This window comes from Anabas testudineus, chromosome 23 (genome assembly GCF_900324465.2).
Source record: "Anabas testudineus chromosome 23, fAnaTes1.2, whole genome shotgun sequence".
NCBI classification, from domain to species: Eukaryota; Metazoa; Chordata; class Actinopteri; order Anabantiformes; family Anabantidae; genus Anabas; species Anabas testudineus.
The window spans coordinates 9,420,597-9,436,725 of record NC_046631.1 but is presented as its reverse complement, the minus strand read 5'-3'; the positions used below and the strand labels follow the sequence as shown (position 1 = coordinate 9,436,725).

The window sequence follows — 16,129 nt, the reverse complement described above, 5'->3', positions numbered from 1 at the left end:
ATGTTAATTACAAGAGAGGAATGCAGAAGAAAATAACTATCCTATACTGGCTAAAAGCAATAAATATTTCTGTATGGATATATTGCTAACTGCTCATGCTGCTCATCTTGTCCCAGAGTTACAAATGGATGAAGACAGATACGGTCTATGGCTATAAAGCAGCAGTAATGTGGATATGGGGCTGCCTACTGCATTTGTGGTTTGTTTAACTACAGTCTATGGTGGGGAAAAAAGTACCCAGGGGGTAGTTCACCGTCCCCACCGCCCGTCTGTCTCACTGACCAGGAAACCACACCATGCATTATTCACTGTGTGTACTCATTCTCTCTCTCTCTCTCTCTCTCACTCACTCTCACATACACACAGCATCTGTGTATCACAAAGTTAAGAAAAATAAATGGGGAAAAAAACAAAAACATGTTGGCCAAACAGGCCAACGTGAACAGCCGAATGCAAATCAAGTTTGTGAGAGGTTGAGGGAGAGGGGAAGAGAGAGGAAAAGGCCTGGTCAAAGAGTGTGAGATGCAGTACTTGTGTAATCGGCCTCATGCCAAAATAATTCAAGCGTGATCGAAAATCAATGTGGGAGCATGGAAGCTGTGGAGAAATCCAATGCAGTCCTGTGGCCCTGGGAGGCTAAATAAGACGTATAAAAAGAGGCTCAAATGCATGAAGGATGCATTCTGCGTGGTTGTATGAGTGTGTGAAGACTGCTAAATTAATTGATCTGTGTTGCACTGACCGCAGACGTGCAAAGAGAAAGATAGAAGAACAGACAGACGGCTGGATAACTCTTTAATTATCTAGTTGTCGCAATGTGTCTATTTATACTTGTGGTAGTGGTACAATATGGGATTAGCACACACATTCACACAGAACAGAAAGCAAAACCCTCTTGATATTACAAAGGTGCTGGATTTATTAGGATTTAATTGAAATGCTCACCAAGAACAGTTATTAAACCAGGGAGCTCTAAGATCAGTAGAGGCAGTCACTAGCAGGGCATCTGTGATGCCATGCTGGCACAGTGACTCATCAGTGCTCCACAACATGACCTCCTGCAGGTCTGAGCGCAGCCATGGCAGCCTGGTGCACAGTGTTAATGTAACAAGGTGGGGTAGGTGTGGGGCAGGGGAGTCGTTTGAAGCACAGCTGGGACACCATGCGCAGAGGAGCAACATGCACGCCACATGAAACCAAAAACTGACACTGCACAGACTCAGAGGTAAGTCCCTATACATGTTTAACTATGTTAAAATGTTTCTGCCCAATTTCTGCAAATATGACAAGATAATATTTTTCAACTATAGAGGAAATATTAGGTGGAAAAAGTGGTTCTAAAATATATTTTCAGAAAGTGGTTGACGCTGGAAAAAAATGTTTTTAGATTTGAATGAGAATAGATTTGTATAGCATATAGTCATGTCTTTTTTTTTCCTTTTTTCACTATGAGTGAGAAAGTAAGCTATGGGCATTTCTATGCGTGAGAGAGAAACTGTTAGCGAGTAGGCAGTCAGGCCAGTACAGTAGATGAGAGACCACCCAGACTGAATGAGGTCAATAGGACTGACAGTATACGTAGGTGGAACAGTACACTGCATATTACTGTCCACTTAGCCCACTCTCGTCCCTGCACACTTCATCTCTGCTTCACCCTCTTTTCTTGTTCTTGCTTCCTCTCTCTCACCTGGTGACCAGTTACACAACTAGAAATATATAACACAGTGGTTCTAATTAAGCTTCTTGATTAGTGCAAATAGACAAAGGAGCTGATTATATAATCCAAGGTAACTAGATTCATTTGGTGCTTGAAAATGTGAAACCTTGAACAAATCATTCACAACAGAAGCTGATCTTTCCATCAATAAAAGTTTTCACATTGCAGCCACCTCAGTTAGCAATGATTCTTATTAAATACTGTATTTTGACGAGGTGCTGGTAATAGTTTAAATATTGTCACTGACTTGTGTCTTTTATTTTGCTAACACTACACCATTAATTATGTCCAATGCCTAGCTGACTCATCCAAGATAAACACGTCAATGCAGTAAAATTCTCTCATTTCTGCTTAGGCTGAGCTTTTGAAGTTGCCACCCAAAAGCACAAAGACAATCAACAGAGGCTCAGTGTCTGAGATAGTGAATGGATGTTTTTGTCAATGGAAGGTGGGAGGTGAGAGAAATTAAATGGAAGACATCAAATAAGAAAAGGGAAATGTCTGGGGAGTGGTGTTTACCAATGTGTTTTCTTTTTTCCTCAGAATTTTGAGCTGCTGTTTCGGTTCCACGCTGGGAACGGGAGCAGTGTCTGTCAGAGATTAACACTACAGAGAGCAGGAAGTGAAAAAGAAGAAGACAGACAGAATGAGAGAGAGGAGGAAGTAAAGAAAGAAAAGAGGGTGAGGGAAGACAGAAATGAAAGACAAAAATGATTTTTGAACACAGAGAGTCTGAAAGTGAAGACATCTTTAAAAAGCAGCAAAAAAATCGAAGGAGAGAAAGAATGAGTGGCAGGGTGGTGGTGGGGTTATAAAAAGCAAAGACAGAAACCACAGCCTCTCCCCCTACACTGGATGCCACATTAATTATGCGTGTCTGCATCTGGAGAAATTAAGACGTGGCTGTATGGCAGTTAAGAGAGAGAAATATAGAAAGGAGAAGATGGAAAGAAATGGCAGGTGAGGAGGGAGGGAACTAAGATTAAATGTCGGTGCAAGAATTAAAACCAGACGAAGAGGAGGAGAGAGGCGAGAGTGAGGGACAAACGAGTGCAAAAGGTGAAAGCAGAATGAGAAAAGGATGTTAGTGAAACACTAAACAGCAAGACAAAAGCAAGAAAAGAAAAAAAAAATAGGTATTCATACCCACACCCAAACTCTTTTTCAAAGGAGACAAGAAACGAGATCAGCTAATTACAGAGTAGTGAAATATGGAACGGTGACTTTGAATCAATGTGTCATCAGATCAACAAACCCCCTAGAAAACTCAAAATGGCTGTCGAGGAGAGTACGTGAGAAAAAATATTTTATAAATGCAAATAAACACACCACCAAAACCCAAATAAAATGTCATTCACGTGAGCCCATCTCTGGAACATGTGTAAAGAGCTGCCGCAATCAGATGCTATTCAGAGCTGAATCAACAGCAGAATCTTATGCTAATGAAATCAAATGATCCATATTCACGTTAGAATGTGACACACCTTAATAGCCTGTTTAGATTACACTCAATATCTTCTACAGGAATAGGAAAGATGGAGAAGGATAGATCAAGGGCACAATTCTTCCTTGTCGTCATCCATCATGACTTTAATTCTGCAGTGAGTAACTCATCCCTTGTTAGAGTTCCTGCATTTGCTCTCACCTCTTCGCTCTAACTTTCTCTCATGCAACTCTATTCTGTTTTCAAACGTATTAACTATTGCCCTAGATAGCTAGATATGTTTTTGTTTTGTTTTTTATTGGTTTTTGGTTTAAGCGAATATTTTAACTAAACCAGTAAAGCAAAAGACTGATGTGAAAACTGATTCTCTACAAAGGGATTTTCAACTATACTTTCTTTTTGGACAATGATTTTGTTTTTTGGGTTTTGTTTTTTGTTTTGTTTTTTGGAAAAAGTGACACCTCTTATGTGTGAATGCTTAACTGTGTTGTTATCCGCTTGAATATGTCCCCTCAAGAGTGTGTGTGTGTGTTTGTGTTCATACTAGCCCATAACAGCAGGTCAGTGCAGGCAGCCAACCGGCCCCCGCACTGGGCTCAGGACTCGTTATGCGGCTTGGTCCTGCCTGCTAACTCCCACCTACCTGTGAAAAACTTGCTGACACCACTAATGACTAGCAAGGGAGAAAATGTGTGAGAGAGTATGTGCATCAGAGTGTGTATGGATGGACGTTATGTGCCTGATGAATGCTTAGTTTAATAGGGAATGACTAAGGATACTGTGTCAAAGAATAAAAGTCTGATTAATTATGCATTTGTGTATATATATATGAACTGTATGCATCTCTATAAATAAAATCTCATTTCAAACTGTTCCTGCTACAGCACCTCAGCACTGACTCATGGGGGGAAGGTCTGCATCTCTGTCAATCAAATTCCACTGTGTGCTTGCATCAGTTATTTTAGTTAAGGCTTACTTGCTACAGCTTATATTACCAGCTTGCTTTGCACACACAGATACACACACACACATCACATTTGTCCACCTCCAATGCTGACCGAGGCTACATTTCCATGACAATTAAACACCAGAGGACAGTAGAGTCAGCCACCCTACGCAAAAAAAGCTCTTTAAAACGGAGATAGGAATTGGTGGAGAGGCGGGGTAAAGAGAGGACGAGAGAGGGAGTGTGTGGCCGGGATAAGTGGTGGCAGGATTATAGCTAGTTCCATCATGGCTTTGGTCCGTTCACTGCTTCTTATAAAAACCTATTAGCATGTGAATGAACAGGCACATAGTGGATGGAGTTTTCTAAAGCCCAGGAGCACTGATCCACTATCAGGTGAGCTTTCCATAAACTGGGAGCAAGCACAGACAAATGTGTGTGCATGTGTAGGTGGGCAAGTGTGCGTTTTGTGGTTAGTCTACTTGATTGGAGTCAATGTATCTGGATTTGTGTTGATATTTCACAGCACTTAATGTACAAATAAACTTCCTTAAATGCTGTAATAATGTTCATCTGGGAGTAAACTATTTAATCAGCCTATTAAAGTCAGAGGCCTTATCTCTGTGCCAACTGTCTTGAGAATATGGCAGCATGACATTTGGTTTCATGGAAGATAAGAAACCTACTTGTCATCAGACAGTGTGAATTTTGCTTTCGGAGAAGATATGTGGAAAAAGTTTTAAATGCAGACACTGTTTTACATATATTCTACAATCAACATACAGAAAAAACTAAACTCATCTAGTTTTTAATATACTTGTCTCTACATACAATTTCCTGGAAAAGCCATAGTGAAGATCGTAATTGGATATAATCAATGACATTACAGTTTCCTTATTTAAGTGCTATTATTATCATTAAATAGACAAATTCTTAAATAAATAACTTAAAATATGCTGTATAAATAAGGTGGTCTTGGATCTGCGCAGTGGGAAATCTCACAAAAACAAAGCCAGAATACATGGAAATACACTTACTGCTAGTTACTGCTGTGAATATCAGTAAAAAGTATAATAGACATTCTTCTCACTGAACCCAAATGATCTTTTGTTCAAAGCAAACTAAACTTAGAAAAGTGTGAAAGTGTGAATGTGAATTGCAGCAAAGTAGGTGCTAAAGACGCACTGAAAAGTTACCAACATGGGAATGGGAATTAGAACATTAAGAGAATATGAACCAGGACCAGAATGTCCGGCTGTATAGCTTACCTCTCTTTGCAGCACCAGCTCTTTGGTGAACAGCATGGCCTCGTCACTGAAGGGTTCGGCCACCTGAATGCCCCCAGGCAGATTCCTGGAACTGCGTGGACATTCAATACCTGGCCAAAGACAAGACAATTGCACGAGTTAAAAGACAGGACAGCAGGTAATCAAGAGGCACTATGCATTTTAAAAGAGCAGGCGACGCGTCTGGATGTGTTACAAATAGTGCAGGAATTAACATATTTAGCAAGTGAATGAATGGCCACAGTTTTCCACACCTCTAGAGCTCATGACAACTTGCACCACACCAAGCATCCTTTTCATCCCTCTTTACAGGTCAAGGTCAAAAATCTGCGTCATCAGTGACAATACAGATCAGCCAACTACACTAACATCTGTACTAAATGGAGACGGGGTCATTCCTGAGTGTGTAAAGCACTTGTGTGTAGCCCATTTCAGGTGAATACATGCCCTCGGTGCGTTTTCAGAGCTCGTTTTATAGCATTTGGATAGGAATGAATAGAAGAGAGGTTGGAGAAGGAACAAGGAGTGGGTAGAAATGTGCAGAGAGACTGTGTGTGTGTTCATCCTATTTAAAACAAACAAAAAATCAGTACACATTTGCACTATCAGTAAAAAAGTTACAGGATTCAAAATTATAGAATTATGTAGAAGTGTAGGCTATTTGATCTTTTGTATTTAAAAAAAGAGGTTTAATAGACTACATTAAAAATACAAGAACCAAAGCACAACCACAATGACAGTGATTTTCAATTAATGCAAACTGCACAGAAGCCGCCGCCTTCTCTGTTTTGTCCTGATTGTGTCTAACGCAACATGGCTCCACATGAGAATGCATTGCCTGAACAAGTAAAAAGCCAGATTGTGAGACTTCATAAAGATAGGAGAGGGTACAGGAGCATCTGTAGGCTACTGAACATAAGCCAAAATACAGTTGCAGCAGTGGGAGGTACAGGAAGAGCCATACGAGCACTAGCAGAAGGCACAGTGGATGTCCTCAAAAAATGACGCCACGCGCAATTAGTTATTCATGCAACCCTGCATTGAATAACAGACGCCTAAATGTTTCTGACTTGGCACAAGTATTACAAGAAAAGGATGGTTCCATGACTGATCAGTATGAAGGTCACAAAAAGTCTCAAAACTGCAATATGAAACTTGAACAAGTAACATGAAAAGAAGAATGTACACTTAAAGTTGGTGCTGTAGTGATTTATGCCCGGTAATGTCGTCGTTTCAGTTGAGGGTTAAACCCTCCAGTATTGCACTAATAAAGCAAGCTCACTATGCTGACGTCTCTCTTCTCTCTCTGACTCCAATTTAATGAGATTCACTGGAATAACAGACGTATATGCACATACTGCCTGAGAATGGACTTACAAATTCAAGACTGAGAGGAAGAACAAGATGTGTTGGAATCTCCTAGTGACTCACTGTTTAACAAAGCCACCTCAGACAGTCCTGGTTCTGAGTCTCAAGTTTTTGAATTCTCCACCAATTTCTCCTCAACTTTCTTTCCCTTCGCTATCATAGCCTGATGAAGTACCTACGTAAAAAGTGTTTCACACAGAGAAATGCTGCTGTAAAGAAAACTATAAATGGATTGGAACGTGTGCACCAAAATAAATTATTGGAAGATGTGTTTCTTGGATCAGAGGATGGCATTCCATATTGTGCTCAGAGCCTTAATGTTTTTACTGAAAGAAGAATATACACTTTTCATTAGTATTTAGCAGTGCAACAGTGATTTACAGTGAAAATCTGGGACACAGTGTACCACGTGTGTCCGCTGTAAACACTAGCAGAGAAAATCTCTTGAGGTCTTCTCTACACTTGTTTTAATAGTGTTTTTCCAAGTGAAAACTTTGTTTGTGTTTTTGTTCAAGGCCTATATCAAAAATATAACTGTATTTTACATTGACAACATAAAAAAACATTTAAAGGCTTAAATATTTTCGTATAACGTGATGATTTCTTAGGTTACTGTATGTACTGAAGGAAACTTCCTTTGACTGACAGACTGACAAGCAAGCACACATTTCCGTGCATGGTTTTATAACTACAGGGAGACATTCACTACTCGTTCACTTCTTTTTGTTAGGACTTACTGTTCCCTACACGGCCATGTCTGTCTTATTTATGAGAACAAGAGACATCAGTGTAGCACACTAGCAAGGAAAGGAAAATGACCCAGGAAAGGCAAATTGAGGCTACAGGACAGTCAGCACCCAAGAGCTATGAATACACTGTTGAGTCATCTATCTATAAGAAAAAGTTCTTCAGATTACACCACTGAGCACCAAACCATGCAACAAGAGTTGCACAAAACCTTAACTGGTTTAGATAAATGACTGCTTAAATGATCCACAAACACATGCAGCAAATGTTATAGTAAATGTCAGTCTGCTCTGTCACCTGCATCAGAGCATGATAGAAAATTCCTATAAGTATTCTATTCATCAATATTCAAACATTCGAGGATTATACTAAAACTTAAAGCTTCCCAGAGAGCAAAAAAGGAGGAGGAGACACACTGATGGCCAAGATCATCTGAAAGTATTTATAGAAGTGGACCAGGACAGGGCTTCCACGTGGGACACTGACTACAACAGTGCCAGAATAAAGAGAGGAGGAGGGATAAGGCATACAGAATAAAGCAAAAGAAAAAGATGAGAGGAAAGACAGAATGAGGTGCATGCACGCAGTTAGAAAAAACTGGTGTATAAAGTAATTGCAGTGTGGGCGATATTTAAGTTTCTGCTTGGGTTGGCTGGAGCCATGATAAGGGCTGGAACTACGCTTTTCTCTGGCTAATCCAAAGAAAAGACTACTCAAGGATGTAATACACCACGGAGTTTAATTGTATAGGACATACAGTAAAATGTCTCAAAAGGATTTTACAGGCTCACAGGAGGAACAATTCCAAACTCAAACAAAGCTTTTTAAGCAGACAAAAACCAACAAAACACTAAATACAAAGGAAAAGTAATACAACTATAATCCAAAATGGGTTTATAATAGGTTAAATACTAATGTAGTCGTTCTAAATAAGAGGTCCAAAACATACATCATAAACATAAGTCCATCTATGCAGTCAAATGCACACTGGAATGCACTCCCCAACAGGCCTACATCTTTCTAATCACACTCAATATCCTGCAACTCACACATGCACACCTTCTCCCTGCAGCATTTAAACCAAGGCAGGGAGTCACTTAGCACAGCCAATTTTATCCTGCACCATGATACATAACTCACACCTGACACAGAGATAAGCATCTGGGTCAAACTACGGGATATCCATCTTATCTGATCTCGGAGACAAACAAGACGTACACTGACTAATCCTGACATCACATTACACACATACGCAAAACACACAAACAGGACACTGTTGTACAGCATCACGTGCAGTCCCTCGTACGAGCCTGAGGCACACGCCTGCATGTCAATCCACCATGTACCACATCAATCATCACTCATCATCAAGACATGGATAATTTATATTTCTAACTATAAAAAAAATATGTTAGTAGTTTAAGACAGAAGGAAAAACAGTTACCAATGGCTGCCAAATTAAATAAAAACACAAACAATTTGTGTTTTACACGCACCATCATGGTTCTTGAAGAACTTAGAGTGTGAGACAGGCGGGGAGGCCCTGTAGAGAAGATGTAATGTTTTAATCTGAGTTGTGGTGATCCGTGTGCCTGATGAAATACTGCCTGCCCCCATAGCTCAAACACACCTTTCTTGCTCAGTCATAGACAGCCATGCTTTTGTTCCTTGGCATGCGTCCAGAAAACAGTCTGTTCCTCCGTCTCAACAGACTACTCACAAATTGTCTTCTCCATCAGTGCCGCTTCCTCACACAATCACTCTCCTTATCACCACCAAAGCAGTGTTACACATTTCTGTGATTTATAAGGATCAATACACTCCCACACAGTGAGCCAACTGGTGAGCCATTTCTGTTCTAATATATTTTTCATATTTTGTAATCTAATGTGTTTTTAGTTGACCAAACATAGTGCAAGAATAAGATTCAGTCAACCACTCTTTCTCTACCAAACAAGCTGACATAATCAGCTTCTTCCTGTAGAAATAGGTCTCTGTTTAGAATCGGGTCTGGAGGGACAAACGTGGCGATGTGTAGCTGCTGTACATCAGTGTCGTCACTGCAATTTATATAGATATACATCATGTAGTAGATTCCTACACCAATAGTGTGCATACTGATTAGCCTATGACTTTTCACTCCTATCTTGACAGAAGACCTGCAGACACGCTAAAGGCGAGCACTCTCGCCTTTGGCGTGTCTGCAGGTATAAATGGATCATCGCAGTAGGCATTCAGCTCAGTATGAATGCCATTAGTGTCTCTGTTTAATGTTATTAGGTTATTAATTCATGATTTTTGACAGGATATAATTAGCAATGCAACAGGCAAACAAACAAAGACCTGAAAGCTTGGGAGGTTTAAGTGTTTGCATTTGTGTTTTATTTTAGCTTTTATCGCCGCCCCCCCCCCCCCCCCCCCATCACAACCATCACAAGCCAGTTCCAAGCAGGAATTTCAATCAGTGAAAGACAGAGGTTGGTCAGTGGTGATGGGGGCAGAGCAGGCAATGAATATGAGGAACACAAAAGAGCACACTCTTATGGAAAACCTTTGTCAAATTTGTGACATGGTGACTGTCTCACCATCATGTCATTATGATTCTCTGTTAACTGACTGTGTTTGTCTGATTCGTCTGGCTGATGCAGCTCATTGTATGTTTAAATTCAAGATTACATCTTACACTTTAACACCAATTAAGTGTTATTAGCCTAAGTCGTTTCTTCCTCACCAGCAACTTCATAATGTGGCAGGTCTTAAAGTGGGTCCCAAGGCCTCCAAACATCATGTCTCTAGGTTCTCAGTAAATGTGTGAATCTCAATGAGATGCAGTGCTGCAGTCACACACAAGGACACCAGCATGCAGAGGTCAAAGCAGATCACACCAACATTTCATTTCTAGCCCTTTTTTTTTTTTTTTTGACAGACTTGCTGCCATGTTTAACTTTTTTTTTTTTTTTTGCACAAACATATTTTAGAGGATGTCTAAAACCATCATCTCCTGCAATCACACACAGGAGTGTACACATCTAACCATGCACACACTCATATCGAAAAATCACATAAATGGTACTAAGCCACAGACTGTGATGGGCAATGCCTCTTGCTGACACTGTAAATCTTTGTGCCAGAATGATGGGCATTTCATCTTTTTGACAGACTGCTGCTCAACATACCTTTCTGAGTAACTTTCGAAGTACACTTCACCTGCCGTGGCCTCCATCTGAAACTCTATGAAAGCCATTGAAGCTAGTAAACTTTTACAGCCTTTTCACTGCTTGGTCTCCCTTAGCTTCAGCAGGCTTTAATACCCACGTACTATACATCAATTGTACTTTTTTTGTCTCTCCTATACCACATCCCCCTTCTTTTTTTATCCCTCCTCTGTCCTTCTCTTTCTGCCTCCACACCTCTTACTTCACCTCCTCCTCCTTTCATCATCCTTCATTCCCCATCCCAAATCCCTTTCCTGTGTGCTACCACTCCTTTTTCTCTCAGAAACAGGATGACTCCTTTACCCCTTATCAAACTTGCATACGGAAGTGACACTGCACGAAACAGCAAGTGAAAGGAGAAGAAAGGAAAGGTGAAGTGGGAGGAGAAAGAGAACTTCTCTTCAACTCCTGAAGCACACCTCCGGCCCTCTTTGAAGCACGGGCTTCACTTGCCATCCTTTGTTTCCTCAACCTATTTTTCTTTAAGCAGCACTGTCTTGATCTATCAAGGAACACTCTGGGAAAATAAGGACACTATGTGTGAGTAGGACTGAGATGTTGAGGTGAGAAACAAATCCTTCAAGTTAAAGGGGTTCAGTGTTAAATCAGGATAAATAAATTGTCCAAAACATTGGAAAAAGAAAATCACTGCTGGCTGAGCAGGCTGGGAGTTCAGTTTCAAGGAGCCCACACTGTGTTTTGGTATTATAATTTTGACTTGCAGTGTTACATCACTTACTGCCCTGGGACAATTTCACTGGCAACACCACTGTAAACAGTGTGTTCCTCAATAGCCTCCCACGACAATGTTGCAGAATAAAAATCTGATGATGACTACAGTACAATGAAAGCACTTCTAATGAAATGGATGACTAATGCAGGACAGCAGAATCATTTGAATAAATTCTGCATTTGTCTGAACGTAGTCAATATTTACTAAAAATTCTGATTTCGAAGGAACTTTAACCTGTTCCCCTTTACCCATGAATGGAAAAATTATAAGTAATGGTGATATCTTACCTTGTAAAAGCATTAAGAGCTTACTCATAAAGCCTTGTGAATAAGGGTATGAAACATAATGTACTATAAAGGCTTTTAGCAGTTATTTTTAATCCTTGTGTATATACTATACACACAATACCTTACAGATGTGGATTTAATAAGTGTCAAAGGACGCTTTCCCAAACCATTTTCAATTGAATAGACACTTCAGATAATAGACCTATTAAACACAAGTAAGGTCTGCTCTTAATTCATTATCTAGTGCCAATATGCCATGTCTTTATGCGAAAGCTTCAAACTGCTTCTGCTGTTTCATACACAGGTTAATGTGAAGCTTGGGACAGCTAGTTTATCATGTATGTGTTATTTCAAGCTCAACTTATAGATAGATATGGATGATGAATAAAACACTGAAAGATAACTTTGACAGAAAAGAGAAAGTAGAAGGGGACAGTGCCTGGGAGATTAGAGGTAGAGAGACAATAGGAGGCTGCACAAATCCAAATACATACATGAACAGAACTGAAGTCAAGAACAGACATAACATTTAGTCTCCACTATCCCATCTCTGAATAGAGCAAATTGAATAAAAAGAAGTTTGAGAATGAGGTAAAACACACCTATAGGGAGGCATACACAAGAGACCTATTCAGGTAACAGAGTATTCTAATTGTATAAGGTGAAAATACACAAAATAGGAAAAGGGGTCATTTGTATCAATCACTGCTAATCCAGCCTAATGTCTATATTTAAGACCACACTTGTCTCATTTCCAGATGAAGCTTTTATTTGGGAGGACAGAATAAATTGAATCTGCACAGACATTAGCTCTAATGTTCTTTTCTCAATTTGCCAATAACCTTTGATTGAATGAATTCCTGCCAAATTTAGACCATGTCAACACTGTCTCACACATACTTGACATGTTCTTGAACATCAAGTGTTTTCACCGTGCACTCTCAGAACAGGAAAATTGACAAACGTAAAACAGTCCTAAAAAGGTTACAATGGTCCTATACGCAAATTGGTTTCTGGCAGGGGTCATGTCAACACAACTTGTAGAAGGCACTGGACAGAATATGTAATTACAAAAACCATCAGTGAACAGCAATGACGATCAGAAGCAAATTACAGAATTAATTATTACACTGATGATGCAGTCACGCATAATTAAACTGAATCTGAGTGTTTGTCAGAAATATATGGTGTTTGTTCTACTAAAAGAGGAGAGGAACACTATGTCGGCCAAATGTCTGACTAAAATGGAGACTGAAACAGATTTTTATTGCAACAATAACAAAGAGTATGATCTATTGTTGAACAGACAAGCATTCTCACCATTTCTGTGATCTGAGAGGATGTTGCAAATCATTGTTTGCTGCCAAAGATAGAGTGTCAGTGTTTTCATTACTAACACAAACTGTCAAAACGGTCAAGAAGCTGAAATAAATGCAGGGACCTGCTATCACACAGCCTGTATTCTATCCAATCTGCATCTGACGCCCTAAAATCCATACAGTTCACATACTGAAACAACTAGAAAAATAAATTATATACATCTCTCAAGGGATACAGCTGACAATTGTTTTATTAATTGCCAAAATGGTTTTCCATTAATTTCTTTCAACTAAGTACTGTTAGCTCCATTTCTTTCCTAGTCATTGGTAGTCCTCTGTGCTCTTATAATGCCCATGAGATAGAAGACGAGGACAAACAAACCTTGGCAGAAGGATAAATCTGACTTTCTGAATGCCACAAGTGAAACTTTACATTCTGTAAAAACCATCAAGTTTTCACAATATGACCTTCTCATATACAAGAGAGGGATAGAGAAGAGCTGGAACAAAATAGGTTTGCGATTCAGTTACTATAAAAAATAATGTCAATAAAGTATTAAGAACCAGCCAAACCACTACAGATTAAGGCTCCCTTTACCTAGACACACTGGTCCGTTTATTTAGGTAAAGGGCAGGACAAGAGGTCAAAGCTTCACAACAACAGTGGTGTAGAGTTGCCTGCTGAGAAGTTGGGCATGGGCTTAAAGTCTGATCTGAGATGGAAGGAGACATAATGTGCCGCTCACCTTTTGTACCATCAGCAACACATTCACACAAGCCATTCTAATCAGAAAAGTTAAAGAGCTCTACCCACCGGCAAGGAGGAATGTGATGAGGCAGGTTTCTTTGGGCATGTACAGCTTGAGGCGAGAGCCACTGAAGACGTATTCTACCACTGCTTCTGACCGGCCAGCCCTCTGCAGGAAGGGCAGGAACTGCTTCGCTTTCTGTGTCTCCTAATGAATAAAGACAAAAAGATGGCATTAACAACCCTCCAAATAGTGTATGATCGAATGTCACGTACTGTTAATGTAATGTTCAGTGTAGTGTACTGATGATTTTTGTCAACATATACAGTGTTTCTGATGTTTGTAAAATAAAATAAAAATGTAACTGCTTTTCACAAAAAGTTGGGAGAAGAAAATAAAAAAAAAAGATCCTGGATACAGTATCCACAGAAATCTCAGCCAAACAAGAAGTAACCAAAATAGACAAGGCAGACTAAACAGATTTGCTGACGACAAAATCTGTGGGATTTTTCAAGACATCTTTAAATTCTAGTCTGGCCTAATGAAGTCTGCTCTGCTTCTAAGCGACACGTCTGGAACTGCATGCAATCAAAAATAATTGTCTCCCTTCCTGCCTCCATCTCCGTCTGCAAGGGTGACTCATGAGCTTATTGGTGTGCCCGGGCCAAAATTACAAGCAGAGCTAAATCATGTGTATTCAAGCAGGGGTGGTACTGCAGTGGCAGGGGAAGATTCATAAATGATAAAAAAATAAATTTAATATGTGCCTACTCCAGGCATGAGCATGTAGGCACAACAGATCAGTGAGTCATGCAGCAGTGTAGTGTGTAGTGTGTGTGTGTGTGTGTGTGGCAGTGTGGACATGGGAGTAGGAGCAAAGGCTCGAAGGGAAGGACGGCATTCAAACCAGGAAAGTCAGAACTAACAAACGTGTTCTCCATTTGCTACTGTACATGTGTAAATTCAGAGTGGTGCGAGAACATGTTTTATACATAGAGCAGTAACAGAAAACACTGGAGACATCACGCAACACGTCACCGGTGGGACTCGAACACATGACCTTGTGAGTAAAGTCTATACGCTTTAGCCATGAGATGCGCCACCTGAACTCCACCCACTTAAGTCCAAAATAGCCCCTTGAGTGGGAGACAACAAAACCAAACACTCTCCTTTACACAAACACATTTACAGCACCTGCAGTATGTGGGCCGTGTAGTCCAACTTGGTTCAGAAAAAAAAAAGGAAGAGACATGAGAGGGGAGAGAACCTAATTATGCAACCTTTAGAGGTATAAGTGAGTCAAGTGCTTTATCCACTCTCCTCCCACCACCTCTGTTCATCTCCTACACTATACGTTACAAACCTATCTCTGCTTTATTTGTGACTGCAACCCACTCAATGCAAATAATCCCTTTTAGTAAATCAATACAAGCAAGCTAAAAGATGCTGATGTATATGAGTTATGTGTACACTCAAGTGTGTTTTGGGATGTGCCTATGCACGTGTACAGCTGTGTGTGGGCGCGTTCTAGTGGTAAAAAGAAAAAGAAAAGAGGGAGGGGGAGGATGTAATGTTGCTATTTTGGTCCTATTATTAGAATGCTCATTACATTAGCCTAGCCAAACAACTGGTGCATGCGTGTCCACACGCCTGCCGGCACTGACTGGCAACGATCCTGGACTGAGCTGAAAATCCTGTGTGTGGCCTTTTGGAAACACACAGAAATGTTAATAGAGGGGAGGAGCTGCAGCTGCATATAATAGCACTGATCTGAACCATTGACAGTGCAGCACTAATAATGGAGACCTTAAAGGGCCTCCACAGCGCTGATGTGCAGGTCACACACAAACACACGACAGCACAATAGTGTTCAAATATAAAGAACACAAGCATCTTTGCTGGGTTACTGGGACAGTTTTTAATGAGTGAGATGTGTGGAGTCTCCAGGTGGATGTGGGGTGTGGCATATATTGTTTTTTCTATGTGTTATTAAAGTAAATTAATTATTGAGCACCTGCTCCTGTAACTATTCCCATGTCACTGCTGCACGCAGAATGTGGTCAATTTAGCCAGTTAAGCTGGGTGGCAGTTTAAAGGTATCAAATGTACTAAAGCCCCTGATGAAATAGCACAGGGCCGCTCAGTCAGCACAACAATTCCCGGTCATAATTATTTTTACAGGCGCCAGTAATTTATCTGTCCTGCTGACACAATAAGACATGGGGAGATTACAATGATGACACCGTGCAACAGCATAACATCGGAGAGCAGTTACGCAAAGCAACATCAGACTTATTAGCCAGACTCTAAAGTTCTGT

The 16,129-nt window shown here is 40.3% G+C and overlaps 1 protein-coding gene across 1 annotated transcript in view; it reads right to left on the bottom strand.

The window, feature by feature from the left end:
- The window catches only part of snd1 (staphylococcal nuclease and tudor domain containing 1), a 148,679-nt gene that overhangs the window by 93,403 nt on the left and 39,147 nt on the right, over window positions 1-16,129 (bottom strand). The window contains exons 15-16 of the mRNA XM_026364381.1: window positions 13,877-14,018; window positions 5,376-5,485 (exon numbers count right to left, since the gene is read on the bottom strand). Of these exons, the coding sequence (XP_026220166.1) occupies window positions 5,376-5,485; window positions 13,877-14,018 (252 nt within the window). The remainder of the gene's footprint in view (window positions 1-5,375; window positions 5,486-13,876; window positions 14,019-16,129) is intronic.